This window comes from Montipora capricornis, chromosome 14 (assembly GCF_036669925.1).
Source record: "Montipora capricornis isolate CH-2021 chromosome 14, ASM3666992v2, whole genome shotgun sequence".
Classification (NCBI taxonomy): domain Eukaryota; kingdom Metazoa; phylum Cnidaria; class Anthozoa; order Scleractinia; family Acroporidae; genus Montipora; species Montipora capricornis.
In genome coordinates this window covers 2005001-2030632 of record NC_090896.1, presented here as the reverse complement: position 1 = coordinate 2030632, position 25632 = coordinate 2005001, and the positions used below count along the sequence as shown (strand labels likewise).

Below are 25632 nucleotides of genomic sequence, written 5' to 3'. Positions count from 1 at the left end.
TGGAAATTGACGAGGCACCGAGCGATTTACCATTTATTAGTTTCAGAATGCTTATTGGGTATGCTAACTTTCCAGACGAATTAAAGAACAGAAGAATGGTTCTATTTCTAAACACACCCGACAAAGAAGTCCTTTGTCGAAGGGCTAACGCTCGAAAAACGGCGTCAGCTGATAATATCCTCCAGGTGGTCAACTTCATTTTATCGACCCAGTTAGTAGTAACGAATGTCCGTGATCAAACCAACTGAGCCACCCAATGGGCAGCGGTTACGCCCCTTGGGATAAACAAGGTTGTGAAATCCCCTAAACCCGGGCAACGCCCAGACCCCCACTGTTCCTATCCGGATGTTTCTTTCTCTTGGATTATGTTAAGTTTTTTCGTAAATAACGAGTCACTCACTTTAAATGTTTAAGAGTCAAGAGCACTTTAATAAGTGTTTTAAAAAGCTCACTTAGAATTAAGGATAATTACCATCAAGACCGTCAACTGACGGGATTCACTACAAGTAAACTCTCGCAAATTGTCGTGGTTGCAACCTTTCGTTATAATATATTAACTTTCTAATAATATAGCGACTTTACAAGTGTGATATTACATTTGTCACATGGTTCTAACACCACGTACTCCATTTTGAATCCAGATAAAAGTCGTCCCCATACTCCTTATCCATGCCACGTGGTGCGTTACATTCAGAGTCTGAGTCAGAATCTTCTATGACGTAACTGTGAATAGTGCAAAGAGGTTCTTGGAATCTAACTTGGTTTATACTGCCTTCGGAGCTTCCGCTTGCAGTGCTGTCGGTACTTCTTGGTGTGCTCTCTGGAAAAATAAATAAAATACGTCTGAAATCCATAACCCAGTCTCAATCCGCGATGAAATGCCGACCATCAGGTTACATGATATTATCTATTTTTAGAACGCCTAATGTTGGACTTTTTGCGAGAAAAAAACAAAAGTCATTGCGTTCCGTGCCCGATCCATTTGGGAGTTTAAGAAACAACGAAAACTGCGACAACGAGAAGGCCAGAAAGCAAAGAATACCACTAGTTTAAAGGAAGAAATGGTCGTGCTGCAAGTGCGACCCGCATTTTTTCTTCGTTGTTCTCCGTAAGGCAAAAACTTGAGCGTACGACGCTAAATCGTTCCTTCTTCATCTTTACTTCAAGACCGCTCATACCAATCCGTTTATGGATACTTCGACCGGGCCATTTGTGCAACGTTAACAAAATGGAAGAAGAGCGAAATTCTTGAGAAAGCGCAAAATGTAATTTCTGACGGTTGAATGATTAAATGAATTAGTCAGACATTAATATTCTTCACTATAGAGAGGCACCTGGGGTATCATGGGAGCTCAGCGCTAGGAGTAATTTAGGATTTTTAGCGGAAGACTTTGGCCTTTGGCTATTCTACAGTCGTGGACGAAACTCGTAAGGAAAATGTAGCACCACCATAAAATGATCATTCCCTAATTAGTCTGTGTGATAAAAGATTAAAATCTGCTTATCCCCCCCCCCCCCCCCCTCTTCCCTCCAATGTTGGTTTTGGTAATCACATGATTTCGAGTGCAATTTGGAATAAATAAGCACGACTAAATTTTTTCAAAGACGACCAAAATTGAACGAGCCCGTAGGCGAGTGCAATTTGCAGTCTTTGAAAAAATTTAAAAGTTCTTATTTATTCCAAATTGCACGAAAAAAATTATGTGATTGCTTATTAATAATATACATGAAAAATTCGAGATGGTTAAGCAGAAGAAACGCACGCGTATCATGCAATCATGGAAAAATAGCGTCATAAATTGTGCTATCCTGGGCGGGCGCTTGGTTTGAAAACAAAAGATTTGATTGGTTCTGACCAAACCCTATTGTTTATTAGCCAATCATAATCTACAATTTCGATGTGTAATTTGCACTGGTATTACACTTTTTGCACTGGTGTAATAACACTTTTTGCACTGTTACACTTGAACTGCACTCATGTATATTCATGTATATTTCATGTATATTATAAGGAAGGAAACGGCCAAAGGCTTGCACAGAATTCTGCACCACATTATCAACATTGGTATGAGGGGGATGTAGTATATTAACGTCCAAAAACCTAGCACATGGCGTCGACTTAACACAGCAATGTCACATGACCAACTAGGCTCCAAGACACCTCAGGGGGGAAGTGCTACTATCAGAAGGTGTTTTCAGTTCCGGTGTTTGGGCTAAGTTGGCTGGTTTGCGTGACGCATCCCTGGAGCAGTTAACGTCAAGATTCAAGCCCACTCTCATCGCGTAGAAGGCTGCGGGTACCACGTTCCGCCGTGAATTTTGTCAATTTGTATGGCATAATATAATAACTAAAAAAGGTGGAGACGAGGACTGGAAATGCGCTCTGGCCAACCCTAGCTCCCTCGCCTTTTTCCGACGAATCTTGGGCATAGAAAACGAATTATGCTCTGGCCAGTACATTAGCAGAGTATCCCGTAAAGTAAGCAATTTACATGAGATAAGTTGAACTTACCGACTGATAAGCGAACTGCTTCAATTGACACGTAAGAACTCGGAATAAATCCTTCTTTTCCATCAGATCGTAGAACCCACCACCAATCCGCGTCATCTCTGTTAAGTACAGTAACAACCTCTCCTCGTCTCACATCAACATCATTCTCGTCGGATGCGCGAAAATCAAATACGACCACGACAGCTTCGTTTTCAAACTTACGAAAGTGCGTCACTTGAGCTTTCTGGCGCCGACGAAACGTCTCCGGAGCTCTCCGATCCCAACGAATAAGCTGGGAAACCATCGACGTTGTTCGGTTGTCATCAGACAAGTCCTCGAGCGACGACGACAAATTACGCGTTCGCGAGTTGTACTTGGTGCCGCCAACGAGTGATTCATCGCTGCGACAACGCTGCAGGGACGAGGAACAAAACTGTTCTCTTAAATCTAAAAAGCTGTCTGCGTTAGTCAAACTATGTGAGTTATACCTGTGAAGAGAACTGTTTTCCTGCGTTAAGCAATCGTCGTGATAATAAACTCTAACAGGCCTAAAGTTTCTTTCTCCGTTTACACGCTCAACGTCAGAAGAAAACACTCCGCTCGTGCTAAAGTCATTCTTGCGAAGCACAGTACAGTAATTAAAAGGTATATATCCTCGTTTTCCCTTGTTGTTCACCGCAAACACTTTGCTTTTCACTCTGTAAAGAAGCAAGAGTATTTCACCCTTTTCGGCTCTCAAGTCGATAGGATCTACAGCATCATATTTCCACAACACTCTTGCTTTGATATGAGCAGGGTGCGCCGGTGTGGCTGCTGCAAGTTTAGTCGCCAGTTCAGTTTTTGCTATGTCAGGGAGTGAGAATGAACTTTGAATCCCTGGACTGTAAACTTGGCTGATGCCGCTGTCGCTGTCATCATCCTCATCAACCTTCGTTTGTATATCGCCCCCTCCTGGTAAGAGTGGCTTCAGTGTTTGGATTTTTTTCTTTTTTGCCTTTTTCAGGGTGTACACTGCAAATAATGAAATAATAATTGTGAGGTTCCATACAAATAGTAAGTCATTGCTCTTTTTTCAGGTTTACAAGACATGAATAAAAACGGACAACGCTTCCCTAAACCATTCTTCAACTTGGTCGTTTTGACTAGATCTTGGGCCCGTTTCTCGAAAGTCCCGAAACTTTACGGGCCATTTTCGGGTGTCACAATTCCCTCCGTATCTCAAGAACGGAGAGGATTTAAGTCGTCAAACATCACAGTCATTTCGCTTTTTGTTACTTTGAAAACATGCAAAAAGATCGGCTTTCGAAAACAAGTGGTTGGCCCTTTCACAAATGGCTTTTCGGGCCCGAAAACTTTTCGGGACTTTCGAGAAACGGGCCCCAGGTCTGGCTACAAAGAGGCAGCTCGACTAGCATATCAAATATTCAAGTTAAAACGTTTTTCTATGCAAGATCATAGTGTGGTACTTCTCAATGGTTTTTGGGCTCGATTTCTGCCGCTTACTCGGACCGGGTCATTTCCCGAATCATCGACTGGTTATTGAGCTTAAGTAGTTTTACGTTAAACTTGACAACCAGCCATCTTCAAAGCTCGAAAGCGCATATTATTTGTAACTGTCTTGATGTTTTTTCAGTCATTTAGATGTAGAACCCACACATACAAAAGAGTACCAATTTACGTATAGAGTGGTTTTCAATTGAGTACCGCAAAACCAAAACCAAAGTAATTACTTTGGCCAATCAAAAAGGACGGAGACAATCCGGTAAACCAATGAAAACTCGAAGAAATTACTCGTAGCCGACACAAACGGTGGGAAAATGTGCGCGCGCGAGCTACGATTGGTTTTGGTTTCACTTCTGATTGGTTGACAAAGTGGCGCGAGAACTTTGAACCAATCACTGTGTGAAGTGAATGGAAAAACCAAAGCAATTCGCTAATTACTTTCGACACTCAATTAAAAACCGCTCTATCCATCAGGAGCCCATAACCTGGAGCCTACAATTCCAATATTATGGAATTTAAGATCTAAGACGGCGACGTCGAGGAAAACGTCACCTCAAAATATAACTTGGCTCTATCATAAGTCTTTCGCGATTATTCAGTCTCGTTCACGTCCTACAATGTGGGTGCAGTATCCTAAAAATAAATTGGAAAGAGCGGGTTTCAAAGATTTTCTGCTATATGCTTACGTTGTCGACAAAACCTCAAATTTGGTGATTTCACGTCGTCGTTATGCAGAGGACCGCTACTAAGAGATACTTGCTAAAATCCGTGCTGCACGTGCAGCAAGTTTATTTACGCCCTTTTAACCAATGATATTACTGTTTTGTGGTGATGTCGTAGTCGTAGCCGTCGCCTTTTCGAAAATTCTGTACTAGGTCTATGGGACGGCATTTTCATTTTGAACGAGTGACTATTCTCGATCCCATGGATAGTAATTTCTCATGTAAGACTTGTGATTAGCTGGAAAGGTCTGGTTTCGAGGGGAAATCAATTCTAAAAATAACTCGGTCTGTAAAAACGCCGTTCCACAAATACAATGAAGTTAGACGTTTCTAGTCATGGCCATGTGCACCAGTATCCATATTTAAGAATTTAGTGGTGATCAAAGGGAAAGAGTTTTTAAACAACGTGCAACCCTTTACACCAGGATGAGTACATTTAACGTAACCGACCACTATTTTGAAGACTACTTCTCTTTTGGTGAAATGATTTCTGTCGAGCTAGATACGTGATCACTTTGTCTAGATATTGCCACCCAGTTGTTTATTTAAACTTCTTGACATCGTTGTTACCATCGCAACAAATTTTTTCAAGTTCAAGGGGAAGATAACTGTTCACAAACGATGACTTTTTTTTTTCAGTCAAAGGTACCGGCCAGTGGAACAGAAGAACCTTTTGATTGGACGGCCAATAAATTTAAAAACACTACACGTGTACTTTTCTTTAAGGACTAAATGAGATGGCAATCGCCATGTCCTTCTGGAAGGGTGAAATAAGTTGAGCAAATCTTCTGCTTTATTCAAATTCTGGGTAGCAAAAATTATTCCATGGATCAGCGCTCAGTTCGCTTATTAATATTCCAGTCGATAGATTAGAGCGGTCATGAATTCCGTGATTCTAGTTCAAAGACAGGCTTTAAACGCTTCTTTAAAACTGCTTAAGTTGAATGAGTGTTTCATTATAACATTAATTTAAAGTTAGATTGTTTTACTATTGACAAAATTGTCCTGGATCAATATCTGTGATCCTTTTTCTAACAAGCTCTTTAAATCGTTTTCCCCCTACAGTTTTCAGTGACAATGCCGAATTTCAACATTAAAGGCAAGTGCAAGTATGCAGATTTAGTTATATTTAAAGAATAAAGATCTTTACAGTTGTGTTTGCTATTAAGATTATAGCATCCGATGCTTTTCGACGAAACGAAATGCTACAAAAATTAAAACTCGGGACTTTGGACTGCGAGGTTGATTCGAACATTCTCGCTCTGATACAACGCACAGTGCGAAAGGTCGTGGATCCGACACAATACTCAAGAGTTTACAAATAGATGACAATAACGTGTTTTTTAAACGTGTTTTTTTTTTACTCCTCGAAATAGTTAAGCTTTACTATTATTTGGGACAAGGATGATATGCAGTTGACCCCAACCTCTTTCTTCATAAACTCTGTGCAGCCCATACACCTCTCGCAAAGAGTCTGAGGGAACGACGTTCTGTCCTATAACACAGCTTTTCAAAGCACATTTGAATATGTTTACCTTCAATTGGAAATCAATCAGCTATAAACAAATATAACTAATATAGTAAATCGTTATTTTTGCATAACGTAGATTTCAAAATACAGGGAGACGGATAATTTCACGGACCAACTTATAGAACTGCACTATTGACTAATTTTGAAAATTAATAAAAGTGAAAAGATAAACCACTATGGCTCTCAAAGCCGGAATAAAATCACCGACTGAACTCAACTGTGGATAGTGTGGTGGTAACCTAAATGCTCTCACCCGTGATTTACAAAACGTTGATTTATTTTGGTATTGTAACGGCTATCACAGTTCAGTTTCCAGAGTTTGTTAGTAAGTAATCCTGCTACATACACTTGTCACGCTGTGAGAAACACCACCTCAAGGATCAAGAAGAATCAACTTCACGAGTGAAAGTGGTAGGCGCAGAATCATGTGCTCAACGAGATGCGGTGTCGACATAAGAGTAGAGGCGAAAAAAAATATCGAGATGGTATCCCTTTTGAGGAGTTTGACGGCTGAGATATTGTAGTGCAACAGTGCAAAAAAAAAAAAAAATCACTGCATGGCGCTAAAATTGCTTTATTTTTAGATTTCACCCAGAACGGAAAATTAAAACACGTTGTACAGCATAATAAACAACAAAGTAGACAAGCCAAGTACCGCTTAGTAGCTTTCATTTAAATGGTCACACTTTTATGATTTTATCAGTTTAGAACCACCTTGTTCAGTATAATAAACAGCATCATAGAGACGTATTACTCAGTAGCTTTCATATGAATGGTCACACCGTAGTCTCTAGACTTTGCTAACCATGTATCTTGCATAAACAAGACTATGAATCAAGTATTTCCCAGAAGCTGCTTCAGTTCGAGTAGTGACTCTATGACTGACCTACAGCCGTGCAAATCAAAATCAAGAACTACCTTGTACAGCAACATAGGAAATTATTACTAAGTTCTATATCTGTTTCATTTGGTCACACTTCAATTCATAGCATTTCATCCACAGGCCCAAAAGTTATGAGATCATGGATAGCCGCCATCTTGTGCAGCCTCATAAACAATACCAAAAGAGAGGACTGCTCGATAGCTCTCATTTGAATAGTAATTTTAGGGAAAAAAAATATATCGAGGAATACCCACCAACAGCGAGGCAGCACATTGCATCATAATCGGAGAAAAAAAGTTAAGAGAATGTAGTTGACCAATGCTCAACACTATATGGAACTGCAAGCCTTTTCTTCAATAAAAGACGACCGAATATGAAAGCTTCATAATAGCTTCCAGGAGGTCTAGACAGATAACTATTTCTAGACTCGATGCTTAAATATTTCGTGCTTAATCCAAACTGTCACGTGACAATGTATGTGAGTACGATATCTATGTTCTGCGCAAACGCGACATGTTTCATCAAAGAGCCATTAACTTCTCCCATATGTCCTCTTGCTGGAGTAAAATTTACACTTGAATGAAAGAAGATAAATAAAAAAGGCGATCGCATGTAATAGATCACACAGCCTAATTTTCATTTTTCTTAACTTATTCAAATCTTAGAACTCTTGTTATCTTAACAAACAAGTGAAATAAAATACTTTTTTGACAACAATCAGATTGCTGTCTACTACGCTTTTGAGGGGCCTTCAGAAAAACTGTCGAACTACCTATAATGCTCCTTTTGCAAAAATAAACTGAACGTTGCTCTGGGTTCTTAAAGGTTTCAAATATTTTACGTTTCTCTATTAGCGTTTTAATCATTGACGACTTCAGCAATAGTTTTTAACTACTTTTCGCTAAACCTCGGGTTGCATGGCCAAATAAATGGCAGTATAGGTTATTTCTTCGATTTAACTCCGGTCTAACGGTCTAATGACAGTGGCGGATCCAGGGGAGGGGCCCGGGGAGCCCGCCCCCGCCCCCTTATTTTTGGACCATTGCCACCAAACTGTGAAAGGACAAAAACAAAATGTTTGAGAGCGGGCCCCCACCTTACTTCCAGGTCTGAATCCGCTACTGAATGAAGCGAGACCAGAAGTTTGTCGACAAATTCAAGAGTAATGTCTCTTCATGGGTTGAAAATGAAGAGGTTTACAGAGACAGTGAGTCTACCAATATTACTGTATTACTAACAGTTTTAAATCAATCTCGAGCGCTCGAAACAACATACAAAAAAATCTAGATCTTATCTAAACATCAAAAGCCAGCGACACTGATTTAGATTATTCTCTGTGTTTTCAATTTATATCAGCTTTCCGAAGAAACCCACAGGCCTCCTATCAATATGTTGATATCTGCTTGGCTCCCGCACTACTCACTATCCGTTGAGTGGTAGCCGGACCGCAAATAAAGAAAGAGATAGCTGCTTTTTGGAGACCAACATCGTCAAGAAATAATGGGTAATATTATAGATGGCCTTAGCTAGTTCCCCCAGGCTAAAAGAATTACTTGATCTCCTTGACTATCAGTCACCTCAAGTTGTGAATTCGGTATTTTAGCCAATAATTATATTAGGAATGCAATCCGAAATGGCCAATGAGAACACAAGTCGAATGCATGCAGTCACGAGAAGCGCGGGAAAAAGATTGAGAGCGAATCACATGATTGAATTCTGTTTGGCTTGCTATTGGTTGAACACTTGACAAGTGTGCTAAACGTTAATTTGGCGAAATACTACTGAACAGATAGCGCTGGGCTCTCTTACAAGTCCCGCGCGCCTTGGGGACACCATCAACCGGAAAGAACTTAAGATACCGTATAAAAGGTACCATGTAGACCTATTCAAACAGTAAAACTGGCACATAATAAAAAGTGCTACTGTATTTATAATAATTGTTCAGCACAAATGTTGTTGCCTTTACAACCTTTCCTAAAACATATATTCAAGGAAGTTATAATATTGGTCGACAGGCCAGGTTGATTTTGCAAAAACATCAAGGTGTAACATTGTTACTTTATAAACATTATCTCTTAATTATTGAGATGGTTTCATAAAAATCACGAGTTATTTTTTTAGAAGTTTCCAGAAAGTTAGCGCGGACCTTCTCTACTAGGTCAAAAAGACATGGATAGGACACGTGATTATTTACGTTTTTAGCAATTTTAGTTGCTTATTAAAATTATTTTAGTCTTAAAGCCAGTATCGTGCAAAGCGGACATAACATGAATATATATAAGCATCCGCTGTATTGCTGCAACTATCTTCTGTATGTTAATATTGAAAATTATTGCTTTAAAAAGAGCGGAAATAGAGAAATCCGTTTGACAAACGTTAGCTTTTTTTTGCGTGCGTGTGTGACAAAATTTTGAATAGCTCTATTTGAAAGGTATAGACACAAAAAGTTTGGTATGTTTAATCCGTCCAATTTTAATAACAATAAATGTCTTCTGCGTGACGCACTTTTGTATGTCTGTTTGCACGTACGAGGAAGCGAACTTTAACATGAGCAAGATTTTATATGGCCACATACTAGTTTAAAATCTCTCTACAATATTTTACGTCATTAAATACTTTTCAAGTTCAATAAAATTTAAACACCTTTAAGGCTAATTATCTTTATTTTAATTTTCAGTATTTATATTTTTGACATTTACTCCAGACTTGAATATTTTTTTATTAAATACAATCGTTGAAAACGCAGCTAGTTCTCGCTTTGCAGATTGAGAATGTTCACATAATTTTTCAAACACCTTTTATGAAATATCACTAAGTTTTAATTAAAATGTAATAATATTCCTTTCTTTGAAACCATTTGTTATAGTTTAAGGAATTTGCAAATTGCCATCCTTATTTGCAAGTGCTTTTTGTTTGGCTGAAAATAAGAATCTTCGTTCTTCGTAAATATTGTTTACGGAGTAAAAAGCGATTGAAAGCTAATATCGCATCTACAAACATTTTGCAGGTCTTGGGCCATTATGATATGATGATTTATTACACTTCTCGTAAGTTTTTCTCAAGAACTTGAAGTACTTTGTTCACTTTTATTCCTCTGGGAAAAAGGAAATATATACAAACTTGTTATACTACGATCTCTTTCCCGCTGTACAATTTCAGCTTCATTCGTCAAGATAATCGACAACTGAGGCAAAAGTCTTTAAGTTCAAAAACTCACTCGATGAGTACATGGCATACACGAAAGCTTAACACTATCCGACAATTTTACGAAAATTTATTCCGATTAAAATATTTTAAAATCTATCAAAAACTTTGAAAGGTATGATCTTGCAAAAATATGGGGCCGGGCAAGTTGAGAGAAACTTGTACAAAACCAACGATGGCTTGATTATTTGTTAAATAGTTATTCCTCTTACCGTTGTCTGGAAAATCATTTTCGATATCCATGTTGTCCGGTACTTTGTCCTCCGCAATTTTCAAAAGAAATTCACAGTTGCTTTACTCACAGCACTAATTCAAAATGCGTCAAAAGTGACAGGGGAGGGAAACTTATTACAATTTAATTGTTGTGTTCCCGCGTGCTTTAAAGCTTGAATTGTTTCTATGGTTACCGCAGACATTTGACATATCTTTGATCCAGCAGGGGAGGCGGGCTCCTCATAACGTGATTGGCCCATGTTGGCAATGTTGGCGTTCGAACTAATGACTCCCAAGACATCCCCTGCAGCTGCTGAGTGAAAATGGGAGCTCTTTACTTCTTTTAACTCTTCTATCGTCGCTGGAACAAATAGCTGAAAACAGAGCTTCGCAGGACGTGGGAGTGCAAAGCAATAAAAATAAATCACTGGATTGTGTTAAAAGTTTATCGAAACACGAATTCAGAGGACGCCTTAATATTTTCTACCCTCTCTAAATTAATTCGACAAACTTCCGCATAGCAAAGCAAACTCCAGCAGGTGTAGAGGTTTGTGACATCTACAGCCACAGAGCAATATTAACTATCAAAAGACCATTTTCCTTTTAATTTCACAATTCTTAATCAAGTATTGGGATGAATTTGAGAGAACACGATTAAGCTTTGAATAGGTTTTAAAGCCGCCTTTTACAACGAAAACAAGGGTATTAGTTTTCTAATCAGACGCGCAAACACATTAAAATGCTAAAACCTTCAGTTATTGTTGTCCATCATTTTCTCCTCCTGCCATTATTTTCATTGCTTAGCTAATGTAATTCACAAAGCATTCCTTGGACTTTTAAACACAAAAGAGTACAAAGAAGAACGCAGCATTTGTTTCGTGCACGCTTCTTAATTCCTCAACCTTCAACAAGATTTAAACCAAAGAGAAAAATCAAATGAAAGGTAGTTCGTGCTTGTACATTTATTATGGAGCTTTAGCAGTGCGTTTGCTGCAAACGGCAAACGGCGAACGCCAGCACGAAATTTGCGTTTCACCAAAAAACAACGAAGTTTGTTTTATCTTGAATCAGATCTACAGGTATCGCAAATTTTTAAAGAGAGGGACAAGTTTCTCCTTACGAAAAAGCAAGGCAAAAGAGGTTAGATTTTCTGCCTACCTCCGTTCGATGAATAATAATGTACATTTGGGCGACACTTCATAATGAGATGCACGCGGCTTTCAATAAGCGTCACGAGGTGTCGCCTCACTCACGTCTCAGAATACAGACAATTAACGTCACAAAGTGTCCCTCAAGTAATGCTCCTCAAGTAAGATAAACTGCTGCATTTACTCGGCTGAGCTAAAAAACAATGCTAAGCTTTACCCTTACCTTCTTGTTAGGAATAGGTAGGAATTGATTAGACTCAAAGTATTTCAGTAGGTGGTGCCGACCTTGCTTGTTTGCTCAATGACCATTTCGTCAACGTTAGTGCTGACCTTCCCAGTTTGGATACCTGTTCCTTAATTGCACCGGAACTCGTGTCAACTATTAACTCTACTGAGGTGTGTAGCAAATTAGTGAAGGTCTGCGCTTTCAAGTCAAGGGCCCAGACGGCATCCCGAACCGTATTATCAAGGAATTCGGTCATGAACTAGCTAATCCTCTTTGCAGAATCTTCAACTCATCCCTGACGTCAGGTGTGGTACCAACGGATTGGAAATTCGCTGATATCATTCCGATCCCTAAGGGACAGCCTGCTACCTGTGAAGACGAACTTCGACCAATAACTCTGACTGCTTGTCTCTCCAAGATTCTTGAAGATTTCTTTGTGAAGTGGAGGTTGCAAAGATATCGGGCACAAGATCGACCCTCAGCAATTTGGCAGTTTAAAGGGCGCTTCGACATTATTAACAATTGTCTGAAGGCTCTAAATGCACCGTAACACTATCTTAGGATTTGTTTCATTGACTTCAGTAAAACGTTTGACCATAACATCCCGGTCAAGAACATCCTTTTATTGGGGGTTCGACAACCGATTATACCAGGAAGTATGTTGATGACGTAACTGTCTCCGAGGTCCGGAAAGCGCAAGAGTCGTCATCACTGCAAGCGGACTTTGACGAAATCAGTTGATGGGCAGAGCGTAATGATATGAAGCTCAACGGCAAAAAGTGTAAAGAGATGACAGTCGGCTTCCTTCGCCACTGCCAGAAAACCCGCATCAATGATCGTTTACTCGACAGTGTTTCGTCATCCAAGGTCCTCGGTATCACACTCAACAATCAGCTAAGGTGGAATGACAACGTGGATATCATGGTAAAGAAAGCCTTCAAGCGACTGTATATTCTACGCGTACTTCGCCGTTATGGGGTTCCTCCGGCTGATCTGCGGTTGACCTACTTCTCCCTTGTCAGGAGTACCCTAGAACACGCTTACGCAGTCTGGCACACCTGTCTGCCAATTTACCTTTCATGAAAAATCGAAATGGTACAGAAAAGGGCTTTGCGCATTATTCACCCGGAAATGCATTATGAGGATTCCCTGCTCAATTTACAATGCAGTCGCCTCGATGACCGAAGATCCAGCCTGTGCCTAAAAACTCTAAAGAAGATCGAAGAACAGGTCTCTCGCCTCCACCATTTGCTCCCTGTGTCACGCGGGAGCTCCCACGGTCGGGATCTCCGAAACTCGAACAGGTTTTCACTACCGAAATGTAGGATTAATAGGTACAAGATGAGCTTTATCCCAGCTATATGTTACAGTCAACGCTAAATTTCCTTAATGGGTTTTACTATCCACGTTAATGGCTCCATCATGCTTTCACAAATCCTGAGATCTATACAATACAATACATACTTAATTGACCGCTCCCCATAGGGGCTTTTCAGGGCCAATGAAACACAACGAAACAACAGAATAGGACAACAACAACAATTGTTAAGAATCCCAACTGGCCGGAGGCAAACCAGTTGGCTATTTACAAGTGCAGCTGGGAAGTTGAACCAGGGACTACCAGGATCAAATTCAACCAGTGGTCAGAGCGGGTCTTGAACCCGGGATCTCCGGATCTCAAGGCAAGCGCTCTAACCACTGGGCTCGAGTACTCCACCATGGGTCACTAGAAGATTGAGCCAATTCGATTGCACATCGGAATGACCCCAGGGATCTTTTGAATAATTAGGGAAAAGACATCTGCAGACGGTTTGACTTTCTCGTCTTCTTAGAAAAGAACCATGCATCGTAGGCCTTATATGCATGGGACGTTAAGGACTCCACATACTGTTCGAAAAGAGTGCGGCGAGGACGTCGGGGTGTTGAGATCTGTCGGTCTTATTATTTTGGGGCTCCTGTGTTTACAAGTTGGTCATGTTGGATGGCAATACAATACAACTTCTCTTCGCAGAATTTGCATAACAATTATTCTGCGAGAGCGCGCTAGATATGAAATGATAGATAACCAACGAGGCGCTTAGCGCAGAGTTGGTTACAATCGTTTTTTATTATATAGATACTGATGAAATACAAGGATTTCTCCTTTTACTAAAAAATCATTATATTCACCTCGCGCAGTGAACATATCATTTTTATCTTTCACATGTGAGAATATAGCTGTCGTCATGGTAACGAACACGATTAGCGAATAAAACGCGAGCTTCCTCTTCATTGTAAGATTGTTCTCTACTACATTAACATTTTTATTGCAAAATTTTACATCATCATGATTTGTTTTTCATAACTTTCATATCTTGTTTCATGTTACACAACATGCGTGTTTTAGCGGTTGGTGACCACTTTTTCATCATCATGATTTCGAAAATGAGTAAAACAAGTTTATTCATCAATATCAATATCTATATAATAAACATAACATTACATGACCGCTTTGGGGATACGAATTTTATCTTCTCGTGCTGAAAGTATCTCTCACTCGTTTGCTTCGCTCACTTGTTAGAGATACTTTCTTTACTCGAAGATAAAATTCGTATCCCAGCGCGGCCATGTAATATCCTCTATATATATCCAGCAAGCCCGAGTAGAAAAATTGTTTTATTAAAAACTACAGGATCAACAACTCTTCCATGTTGATTTCTGCCTCGGTCAATTTCGGTCCAAAACGGCTTTTGTCGGCCATTTTTTCGCAGAGCTGCAAAAATGTTTTCAGCTCGCTAAATTGCTGATGCGTTCCTTGACCATATTAGGTACAGCAGGTATTTGAACTGATAGCCTGTGTTCGGCCAATGAAAATGCTGGAAATATGATATCCGTAGTTCAATTTTACATCGGAGAGACAGGGTATTATTCTTGCTAACCAACATGGCCGTCATGACGTCACATGCAAAGCAGCGAAAATTTCGAGTCGAGGAAAAAGTGGTCTTTTGCAAATGTAGCAAAAATTGAAAAAAAGAAACTATTCAAAAATTGTCTTTTTGCGTGTATTTAGAGCGGTTTTCAATTGAGTGTCGAAAGTAATTAGCTAATTACCTTGGTTTTGCATTTACTTCACTCAGTGATTGGTTCAAAGTTCTCGCGCCATTTTTTCAACCAATCAGAAGTGAAGCCAAAACCAATTGTGGCTCGCGCGTGCACATTTTCCCGCGCTTTGTGTCGGCTACGTGTAATTACGTCGAGTTTTGATTGGTTTACTGGATTTGTCTCCGTCCTTCTTGATTGGCCAAAGTAATTACTTTGGTTTTGGTTTTACGACACTCATTTGAAAACCTCTCTATAAATTTTCGTTTTTATCTCATTACAAAAAAAATTAAACTTCTTATGAGTCACGCCTTGTTAATTATAAAGTAAGACTAATGTAAACTTAATTTGACAACAAATTTTCAGGTACGGCGCTGCAAAAACGTGAGATATCGGGTTTATGGATTAGGATTTATATACGGTACATATCGCAAAGTCTCATGGCGGCTTACCATTCTTTATCTGGGGTGAGATCGGACGTCAGCTCAGTAAGATATAAATCATAAAAGAGAAAACTAAAAAGTGTAAAATATAAAATTCTTTACACCTAAGATAATTCTACAAGATGTATCGATTTCAACTGATTTTTGTCTGAAAAGTTTGTTTGCTTTTATGTTCCTCGTGACATTCGTAAAGAGTTCCATATAATCTGCTGAAGGCATTATACTCAAAACTCCTTAAAACTGCTCGGAACGATATATCTATTTTGACGGCGCAAAGGGCATCCTGAAAATTGCTATCTAGTAGAATTCCTGATCCAGTCCTTTAAATTCCTTAAAGAACGATATTTCAGCCCTTGCATGGGTGGTCCTTTGGGAAGATTCTAGATTTTTTTGATACTTCTGAAAGAAGAGACATTCGAATTATCACTCGTACCCTTACAATAAACAGGTTTTTTGTTTATGTGTTTTTTTCTGGGAAATGGCCCAAATCTCAAACGGTAGCTAAGAAACAATGACTTTTTTTAACAGAAAGAGTATAAAATTCTCAAGTTAACGTTTGCTCGGAGACGGACAAATTTTGCCGAAACTGGCTCAAAACCTCAGTTGATAGCTGAGATACTAAGGTTCTTTTAAGGACCTTAGTATCTCAGCTATCAACTAAACCATTAAAATGGATTATTGGCTGTTTGATTAGTACTAAAAACAACGGCCTGACGATAACCATACGATCGCGGAAAGGTCGTATTGAAACGCAGGTTACCTAGTAACAACTTCTTACTGTTGACCTAAAACAGTTGAATCAAGTACACCATTTAGAGAATTACAGTAACCAAAAAGATGATTCCTTAAAAAAGCTGCCCCCGATTTTTCATGCAAAGACCGTACGTTTCGTTTTTTTGTCCTGAGAAATCGTATCTTTAAAGAGCTATCACCCTGCCTTTCAAAGATTACAATTAATCGCGTCACCAATGGCAAGACAAGACCTTTACCCTTTGGTACACAAGAAAGAAATTCCCAGGTGTTGAAATTAAATAGAGAAAAAGCGATATTGGCTTCCTAAAATAGCTGTGGAGTTAAAGAACAGGAAGCCAAATTACATAAAATAAATTACACTGCTTGGGTGGAAAACACCCACATAAAATGGAAGTGATACAAAACAACAACAACAAACTCACACACAATAAAAATCAACTAATACCTACCTAACAATTAAAGTAACTAAGTTACACGTGAAGTTGCAAATAAATCGCATAAGGCAAGGTACAGAAAACTACTGATACACCAAAACAGAATGAAAACAAAAAAAAAGAACATGCAAGAAAATTAACATTTACTTTGAAATTCTTTTTTAGATTGTCTTTAAATTTCTTAAAAGAAGTTTGTCCACACTTTGGGTCCCTGATTACTCTCGATAGAATGATAGAGTGCATTGGGCTACACGATACTTACAGTTACTAGTTTGAAAACTGACGTTTCTCTAGATATAATTTGAGGTGGTGAATATTGCCCGAGTAGCTGTCACATGGCTTCGGCTGAAAAATTAGACGATAGTTATTTAAATTCACATCTAGACCCTTAAGTTATTGCTCATCTCAGTAACTTTATGCTATTAACAAATTCCGGCAGCCAGCCGGCGTTAAGCTCGGTTTACAGGTGTCGACGATATGTTTATCTTACCGATAATCTTGCAGAAGATAACGTTTGCTACAGGCTTGCATTGTATGCTAGGGAGTGGCCATCGGGAAATCGCTAAGGAACGATAACAATTAACCTAAAAGATTGTCAACTCAGGGATGGGACGGTGTTTGTCGTTTGGGAAACCTCTCAGATAGAATGCGTACCACGATTTGACCAATTAAAGCGGGCCATAAATTCAATTGGAAAAAAAACCCGGGTACATGTAGTAACTTATGGAATGGCTCTCAAACTTGTTTATCACGTGGTCTTTATCAACTATACACTTCTTGTATGTCGTTAATAAATTAATGATTCGTCTCAGTTTGTACCCTAAAACGTCATGATTATTCAAAAGGACTAAACGTGTTCTCTCTCTGTTTTAACGAATAAGAAGGTTTGACAGTCCAATTAATCGGCTAGCTCTCCCTCATTCCACCGACCCCCTCCCCCTTGGAATCCTCCAACTTATAACCTAACATCTTCTTCAAACTAAACTTTAAACAAAATTGAAATTGGAGACATTCAACTGATGGAAGTCAATTCAAAAGAGATTTGAAAAGGAGCTTAACTGAAAGGTGTGTCCACTTTTCGGAATACACGGCTCAAGAAACTGAAGGTCTTCAGTACCAAGGACTTACTTTTTGAAAAGCCCAAAATTGTAAGAAACACTAGCAACCGTTTTAGGGACATAACTGAAAAAAGGTCGAAAATGACATGGACTAATTTACTTCGAGAGAAAGTATATCGTGACAGTCTATCAGCTGAAGATAACTAAACCTCGAAGATTCATTGTTTACAATGAATTGTTACCTCTAAACAACTCGCTAGACGATGAAGTATTAAATATCAAATTAGGCTCGGAAACACGCCAAGAATGCTAAAAGATGCAATTATGATGCATGTAGCAAATACATCATCGTACAACAAGATAAAGAAAATTAAGGATACCGTAAGGGATCGAAAAACAAATCCTTTAGCTTTATCCAGATGATCTGATTCTTTGGCACCATCCCGTCAACAATTTAGCAAAGGTCCGCGTTGTTTTACATTTTTATACATGGCGGATTATAGTTCGGCGGAACGAACTAAAAGGACAATTTAAAATGCTTTGACGATAATTAGCACACTGTTGTAACAACGAGGCTTCAGTTCTCTAAACTAACATGGTGTCTCCCATTCGCCTTTTTGGACTCTAAAAAAAGACGAAATTTCCGCCGGGCAAACATCAAGGTACAAAGGGCAAACTTATCTATTTGGCTCCTTCCAACAGGATGGAGTGGATTTCATGTTTTAAAACTGACAGACACAAAATCGAGCCACTCATTGACCGATTACGGTTACAATGTGAAAAGTGCTGTCCTGTCAAACTGCCTGTTTAGGTGGGCCAAATTTTAAAAATCGGCGAGTTCGCTAGAATTGTACGGTGCAATTATAGAATCATATGCGCATTTTGTAATATTGTATCACCATAATAATATAAATTTGAAAGGAAAGCCAAAAACGACATCAAACCATTTGTAAGCCCAGCAAACCTATAGAAAAGGTACTTTAATACAATAAAAAAAAGAAAATGTTTCTTTTCTGCAATTACCTTTCAAATAGCCTTTTTTCAAAAATTTCATGAAAGATGAAATGGCAAATGCGATTATGATTTTCGCGGTTCGCTGAAACGGACAGATGAAAAGCGAAATGGTCACGATCTTCTCTTCGTCATCTTTTAACAAGAAAGAAGATGTATTGAAACACAAAACTATATTGTTAGCTTAAAAACTGCCGCTGGAACGGAAGGGTTTTCCGGAATTACAACGCCAATAAGTGCGTGAGAAAATTTCAACCAAAGATGAACCTTTGGACGGATAATCCGAGGTAACACAAAACAAAAACTCATCACAGAAAGATTGTGAAAGGTTAGAACGGATCAACTTACATTAATGAGCAGGGCCGCCACAACGATGAGAGCACTCGCCTCCCAACAACGTGGGGGGTGGGGGTGGGTTCGGTTCCCAGACTTGGCGTCAAATGTGGGTCTCTATTATTAATATCTTTTTTTGTTGTACTTTATTAATATTTTTTTATTGAATTGAATTTACTCACAAAAACACAAATACAATTAAAGGATGATTTGAAATTACTTTAAAAAATTCAATCAAATACAAATGAAAGCTGTGTCTAAAGAATAAACTACGTGGGTTTTTAACTAAGTATATTATGTACTAGTAACAATAATCTAGTGTAGAAATTTATATAGATAAAAAAATAACGAGAGTGAAGAAAATTACACTAAATTTATAGTGTTAGACAGTATATATAACGTTATTATATTATGTTCATCTGGCCATCAGCTACCAGATGGAATACAGTTAGGTGATACAAATTTCTTTCACTTAACGTCGTGAAAAGTTCGCTTACCAATTGATTCAGCAATTGTAGTTTCAATTTGATATATTGAGGCTACTTTTGCCAGATAGATTTTTAGCGAAGGAGGACAACCTTTATTTCGGCAGACGTAAATATGTTGTTTGCCAGGATCAAGAAATGGTTGGGTAAATCAAAATCTGCTTGCCTTTTCCAGAGTCCGGAAATTTTGTCGATCTCTGATAATGCTTTGACTTTTATACCTATCATATTAAACCAGTTAATTAAATCCTGCCAGAACCTGTTTGAATATTCGCATTCTATATTCAATAGATTCGCTTTCTCTTTTACAAAATGTACATAGAAACGAAGGTGCGAGGCCGATTTTGTGGAGAAACTTATTCGTCGCTAAATACCTATGTAACACTTTAACTGGAATTCGCGTGATCTAGAATCAATGGCCACTCTGAAGAGAATAAGATATACCTCTTTCCAATCCAGTTGATGATTGTATTTTTCTGAATATTTTAATTGTGCGGTTGGTATAATCTCGACCCTTCAACGGACTTCTTTGTAGATATTTTTCGAGATAGCTTCATCAAGACATATATTATTCCCATTGAGATGTAACTGAGCAGTATTGGAACATGTAGAATGATTTTGTAGGTGTTGCATGTTTTTAAGTGATGTCGCCACTGTGTTGGAGTTGCGTCGATAATCGCCATTAAATGAAACTTTTCTTTAGGTGTAAATGGTGCACTTGCCATAATCTGAAAACCTGTGATAATCTCATTTCATTTTTTCATTTCAAAAACGGTCAGTGTAAAACGCAGACTGCACAGGTTTTCTTAGTGCTTCTGGCTTCTCTGCCCAGAACCTGGAAAATGATTTTATGTGATTCTAGAGCACAGGAAAAGAGCTGAAGTTTGACCTGCTCCCAGTCGGAGTTCAGGAAACTCGGGTCCCAAATTCTCGACCCACTAAACAAGTTCTTAAAACTGACCACAACAACTTCAAACTTTGAATTACAGGCAACGATAATTGTCCGTTGTTTTATCGACCGGCTCGGATATAGTCTTCAGTGGATTTCAACTCAAGGGTATTTCTCGCATATTCAGTTTACCGCAAAAGTCACTCCATATGCCAATTACACGTTGCGTGGGTATGTTAGAACTTATGTTGAGTCGTAATGACATTCTTTCCGAGAACCAATTAAATGTAAATTAACTGTAGTTAATCCAAACACAAAATGTTGCATTCAACCTGGTATTTATAATGTATAGCTTGAAGTTGAAAAGGTATGTTTAGCAAGAAATAATACAAAATACAATTTGATGAAACAGCGGCAAGAAACCCAGTTTGTCTCTTTGCAAAGCCGCGATGGTGGCTTTTCATTCTTCACGACCAACAAATCCATTTAGTGGTCACCGAGGAATTTAACCTTTGGCGCTTTTCGAGAGCTTTGATCACAACACCTTGGACCTGGAAAAACTCGAATAAAGTTGAACGGTTCTATTTGAAAAACAGGAATGAGGCGTTTCTCCGGTGACTATCACTGGAGCAATGCGACTCTACCCATCAAACCACTGCAAAATTTTATACTATCATTGGTTTGAATTGTGTCTTTAGAATTCCATAACAGACTCTTTGGTTTCTGTGATCCTAGCCTGTGACAATGCTCTTTTGTAAGTGTCGTGCCACCGGCGAGAGGATTCCTCTCGCGGCTTTGCCGCTCGCACGACACTTAAGAGTGCGTTCGATTGACCATATTCCGGAATAGGAATACGTAGAGTGATGATTTAAAACTGTATGTTTGGCGTTTTGGAGCAACAAGAATAATAAAGATATGTTTAAAATAGCATTTTAGCAGGTGTTTGACAAATTTAGTGTGAATTTCCGTAAAAACGAAGGATTTCTAACTTCTTTTCCATGTATTCCTTTTCAGGAATATGGTCAATCGAACGCGCTCTTACAAAAGAGCCTGCTAGCAGGCTACTGTGATCCAATGATCTCTTATTGGGTAAAGTCGTTAGTGAAAATTACTGCAGGAAGCTTGCTGGTTGAAATCCTGACGGACGAACACTCAGGGTTTTCAAAATAACTAAAGAGAAAGTTCTACTTCAGTAAGAGATCATAATCTCTTGACTTGTGTAAAAATATCTGAAAATGGAATACTGTTTAGTAAACTATTGGCTCTCCGTCTTATCACTTTTCATAAACTTATAAGCTCGCAAGAGATGGCGGAAAAACAGTCTGTCTTCGCCTTCCAGAGTATTGCACTGTGTCTTGGCCAAAAAGAGTAGGGGAGATTATGCGTGGGCGTGTCGCCTTGTCAACGTTTTGCCCTTAATAAGATTATTAATTTTCCGTGATAAATTGCCTAACCAAACCCTTAAAATACTTGATAATGAAATGTAAAACGTCAGCTCAAGTGTCAGATTTGCTGAACAAAAGCCAATCTTGACAGCTAAAAGGTGTGTAAGCTGAAAGGAGGCATTAAGTGAATTCCGAAACATTTATTAGATGGTACAAGGAAATTCCAAAAATGACGTAAAGGAACACACAGTTTGAGTAAACCTATCAACCATATGGTACAAGATCATTTCACTTTAATTCGCTTAAACTTGTGTATGGAAAACCATTTTTAATGATGTTTAATATTATATGCCCTTTAAATACAATGTTTTAAATTCAAACGATACATACGGTTAATTCTAGACGCAAAAGTAACATGGATCAGAAAAGCTTTGGTGAAATGCTTTCGCTACCTTTTAATAAAGAACTTTATGATCTAGCAAATATCTTTACTTTTCTTACACGTGAAACGGAAGCAGAATTATGCGTCCACCTTAAACTGCCACCTTAAGTAAACACTGTTTAGGTCACTGTAAGACAAGTTTGCGATCAGTGCGTCAACAAGTCTGTGAAAAGGATGGTTGCAATAACTCCATCGATAATAAGTGTATGCATGACTGTGAAAAACGAATTACTTCTAGCAAGCCTCGTTAAAAATAACATTTTGTATTCAGAGGTTAAAGTTGAGCGGTTTTTAATATTAATAGAAGCAAAAGAGAAGAAAATATTTTGTCTCAAAATTGAAAGGAATTGAAATCTTTGATACTGCCAAGAAATAATGATGACCAAGAATCGCTGCATGGTTTTTGAAGAGCTCTTCAGCCGAAAAATAAGTTAATGATATGTGATAAAAAGTTATCTTTATCTGTATTTTCAAGGGTGCAAACAAACTGTTTTGTTTTGAAACTCGATTTCCAATGCAATTTGCCCCTTCTAATCCATCAAATGTAAAGCAATAAAGTTTTTATAATTACGCACCGAGAACATTGCCACCTCTGGAGATTTCAAATCGCAGCATGAAAATAATACAGGAAGTGCTAAACGACCCTAAACGCTCTGACGCAAAATCTGAAATGTTTCTTATGGCTTCCCGCTAAAACGCGCTTCCAGTACGTGTTTCCTTTGAGAAAACAATCACAGTCTTAAATTAGCCACAAGATCGAACAGTTGTAGGTTTATAATTTTCATATTTTTATGCCGGCGCCAGCCATAATTTTTCCTCTTTTAATCACCAAAAGTATTTATTTCCAGTTTTAAGTGAGTGCGACATTATTAGCAAGAAAAATTATTTCAGTCACTTACGCAGAAATTCCTGTTTTTGGTTGCTTAGGGTATTTTATAGGAGGAAAATAAAATATATTGTCGATAAAACCATCCTAAATGCTCGACGAAGTGATAAAAAACAATGCCACGACTGGAGACTAGAAAATATCTATTTCACTTGTCAATTAAGCGTTCAATTATCAATCACAGCTCGAATAAATAAAGTTTTGGGTGTTACTGCAGAACGTCGAGATTTACAATGTGAAAATTAAGATACCATAATCACTATTAAACAAAACTGGTTTAGCCATTGTTGAGCCATAATAAAACTTGACTTTTTTACCAATGGAATTCTCCGGAAACAGACGCTAAGAATTCTTACCTTTATATTTCCCAGCTGCTGCCGGCTTCCTCCCTCCTATCGTAGGGCAAAAGAAAGCCATTTTACAGGCCTCCGAATGAACGATCTCGTGCGCCAATTGGAAGATAAATAGTCAGCAAATAACAGATGGCTTCACCTCACCTCACAATCTTTAGCAACATGTGGTTTTCTTGTCAAACTGTTACAAGCCACAAAGATCAACCGAGGATTGCGAGAATTATGAGGGCTTAACCAAACACTGAGCTAGAGAAATAAGAGATAATTGTCAAATCAACGTACGTCCGGGAAGGTTTGAAATCAAAACGTAGGTCTCGAAAACAAGATAATACACAGCGATAGAAATGCCATTGTGGTTTCTTGTCAAAACACGCCGTCTAACCGGGAACTTTGAAATTGCAACATGCATATTATATAAGCTTTTGCTGAAAGTGCATGATCTACGTAATATAAAAAAAAAATACACGAAATTAATAGTGCTAACCAACCTCTATTGAGAGCGAGAGAACAAATCAAAAATCTTGACCCTCTAACTTGAACATAGAGATGCACTAAGTGATCGTAATCCCATCATTCAAACATACAGAAAAGCGCTAAACAAAACTGCAGCGCAATATCAGCTTGCATAAACACGGTTCACATTTCAATGACCTACCGATTATTTCCAATTTCCCAAGAAAATTCACGGCTCGTCCAACACAGCACATGACGGGTGACCAATCAACTGGTGACCTCACAATAATCTCAGACAGCACCTGTCCAAAGACAATGGACAGCGAGTTGATAATTCATTTGATTACCCTTTCATTGAGGTGATAAGTGACTTGATCACTGATATGTAGCGAACATACCTTGGAGAGCGATGATGTAGTTCCTATTTTAATCCGCCCTCTACGATGGAAAGGATGCCGTTTGTTTTCTTTGACTAATTGAAAGTGAGATAAGCAACAAAAATCTGTTAATGCGATGGGGGATCGCCATTTTACCAGTTATCACAGGAAAGATATGCTCGGTCAGAAGGGGAATTAAACTGATTGAAAATCTATTTTAATCTCCAAAGCAGATACCATTTCTGGAAGGGAATGTACACAGCCCACTTTTATCTATTAAAAATTGTTTTGGATTCTTGCATTCTGATATTATATCATCTGCATGCGTATGTACCTTTTACATAGTCATCTACAGTTATAACACTGCTCTTTCGAAAGATGACCATGACAGCAGTTCTTGTTTTTCCTTCTCAGATAGTACGAGCGCTATGATTGGTCAGGAGGTCATTATCGATTCAGCGGGGTCAACTTTACCGTACCACCGACTTCTCAATCACTAGAATATTTCGCAAACAATAAGCTCCTTGTGAATCCTGGGTTGTATGGCCGTTAGCCATTTGCAAAGGACTGGGACTATGCAGGATTCCCTTGGAACTGTCACAATATCAACCTCATTTGGGGCTTCATTTTGTTCGTATCTTTTTTCGTGTTTTTCTAGTTTCGCCCTTCAATCAATAGCCCAAGTTCTTCGAGTAGTATCTTAAATTACGATAAAAGTTTATTTTATTTTATTTTTAGGAGGCAGTGTGGCCCAGTGGATAGGGCGCTTGCCTTAAGATCCGGAGATCCCGGGTTCAAGACCCGCTCTGACCACTCAATGAATTTGCTCCTGGTTCAACTTCCCAGCTGCACTTGTAAATAGCCAACGGGTTTGCCTCCGGCCAGTTGGGATTCTTAAAAGTTGTTGTTGTTGTTTCGTTTATTGTTTCATTGACCCTGAAAAGCCTCTTTGGGAAGCGGTCAATTATTAAGTATGTATTGTATTGTATTGTATTTTAAGAAGAAAGAATTTCACACTTCAAAATATACAAGCAGTTCTGCCTTCAAATATTAATAGCCTGCGTCACAGACAGACAAAACCGACGGACTATACCGGGATTTCGTGACGTATCCGGCTGCAACGCAGGCTACCTTCAAATATCCAACGCAAGCCGAGGCGGGGTGGCCCAAGGTTACAGCAGGCAGTTAAGCATTAACTAAATTACTGTTTACAAGATGTAAAAGAAAAATTAATTAGCTAGGAAAGTAAATTAACTGTCGCAAGATTAGGACGCACCGGGTGTCAACAATTTGGCAGTTACAATACGCAGGAAAAAATACATAAATAAAGA

The 25632-nt window shown here is 38.7% G+C and overlaps 1 protein-coding gene across 4 annotated transcripts; it reads right to left on the bottom strand.

Annotated features, from left to right (window-relative positions):
* Window positions 1–400: 400 nt before the first annotated feature.
* Window positions 401–24274, bottom strand: LOC138032993 (GRB2-related adapter protein-like). 4 transcript variants are annotated; one of them, XM_068880719.1, is made up of 4 exons: window positions 24127–24274; window positions 23475–23717; window positions 2513–3502; window positions 401–820 (listed from the first exon to the last, which is right to left on the bottom strand). In XM_068880719.1, the coding sequence occupies exons 2-4, from the start codon at window positions 23533–23535 to the stop codon at window positions 612–614; spliced, it is 1260 nt and encodes a 419-aa protein (XP_068736820.1). In that variant the 5' UTR covers window positions 23536–23717; window positions 24127–24274; the 3' UTR covers window positions 401–611. The 4 variants fall into 4 exon arrangements, with proteins under 4 accessions (XP_068736820.1, XP_068736819.1, XP_068736821.1 ...); XM_068880718.1 differs by having other exon boundaries at window positions 23960–24161; XM_068880720.1 differs by lacking the exons at window positions 23475–23717; window positions 24127–24274 and adding an exon at window positions 10547–10663.
* Between the last annotated feature and the right edge of the window lie 1358 nt (window positions 24275–25632).

Coding starts and splice junctions, on each gene's coding strand:
- LOC138032993 (XM_068880719.1), bottom strand. CDS start 23,535: ATGGCTTTCTTTTGCCCTACGATAGGAGGGAGGAAGCCGGCAGCAGCT. Junction 3,503..23,474: donor AGCAGCTGGGAAATATAAAG/GTAAGAATTCTT, acceptor CATTATTTGCAG/TGTACACCCTGAAAAAGGCA. Junction 821..2,512: donor AGCAGTTCGCTTATCAGTCG/GTAAGTTCAACT, acceptor TTATTTTTCCAG/AGAGCACACCAAGAAGTACC.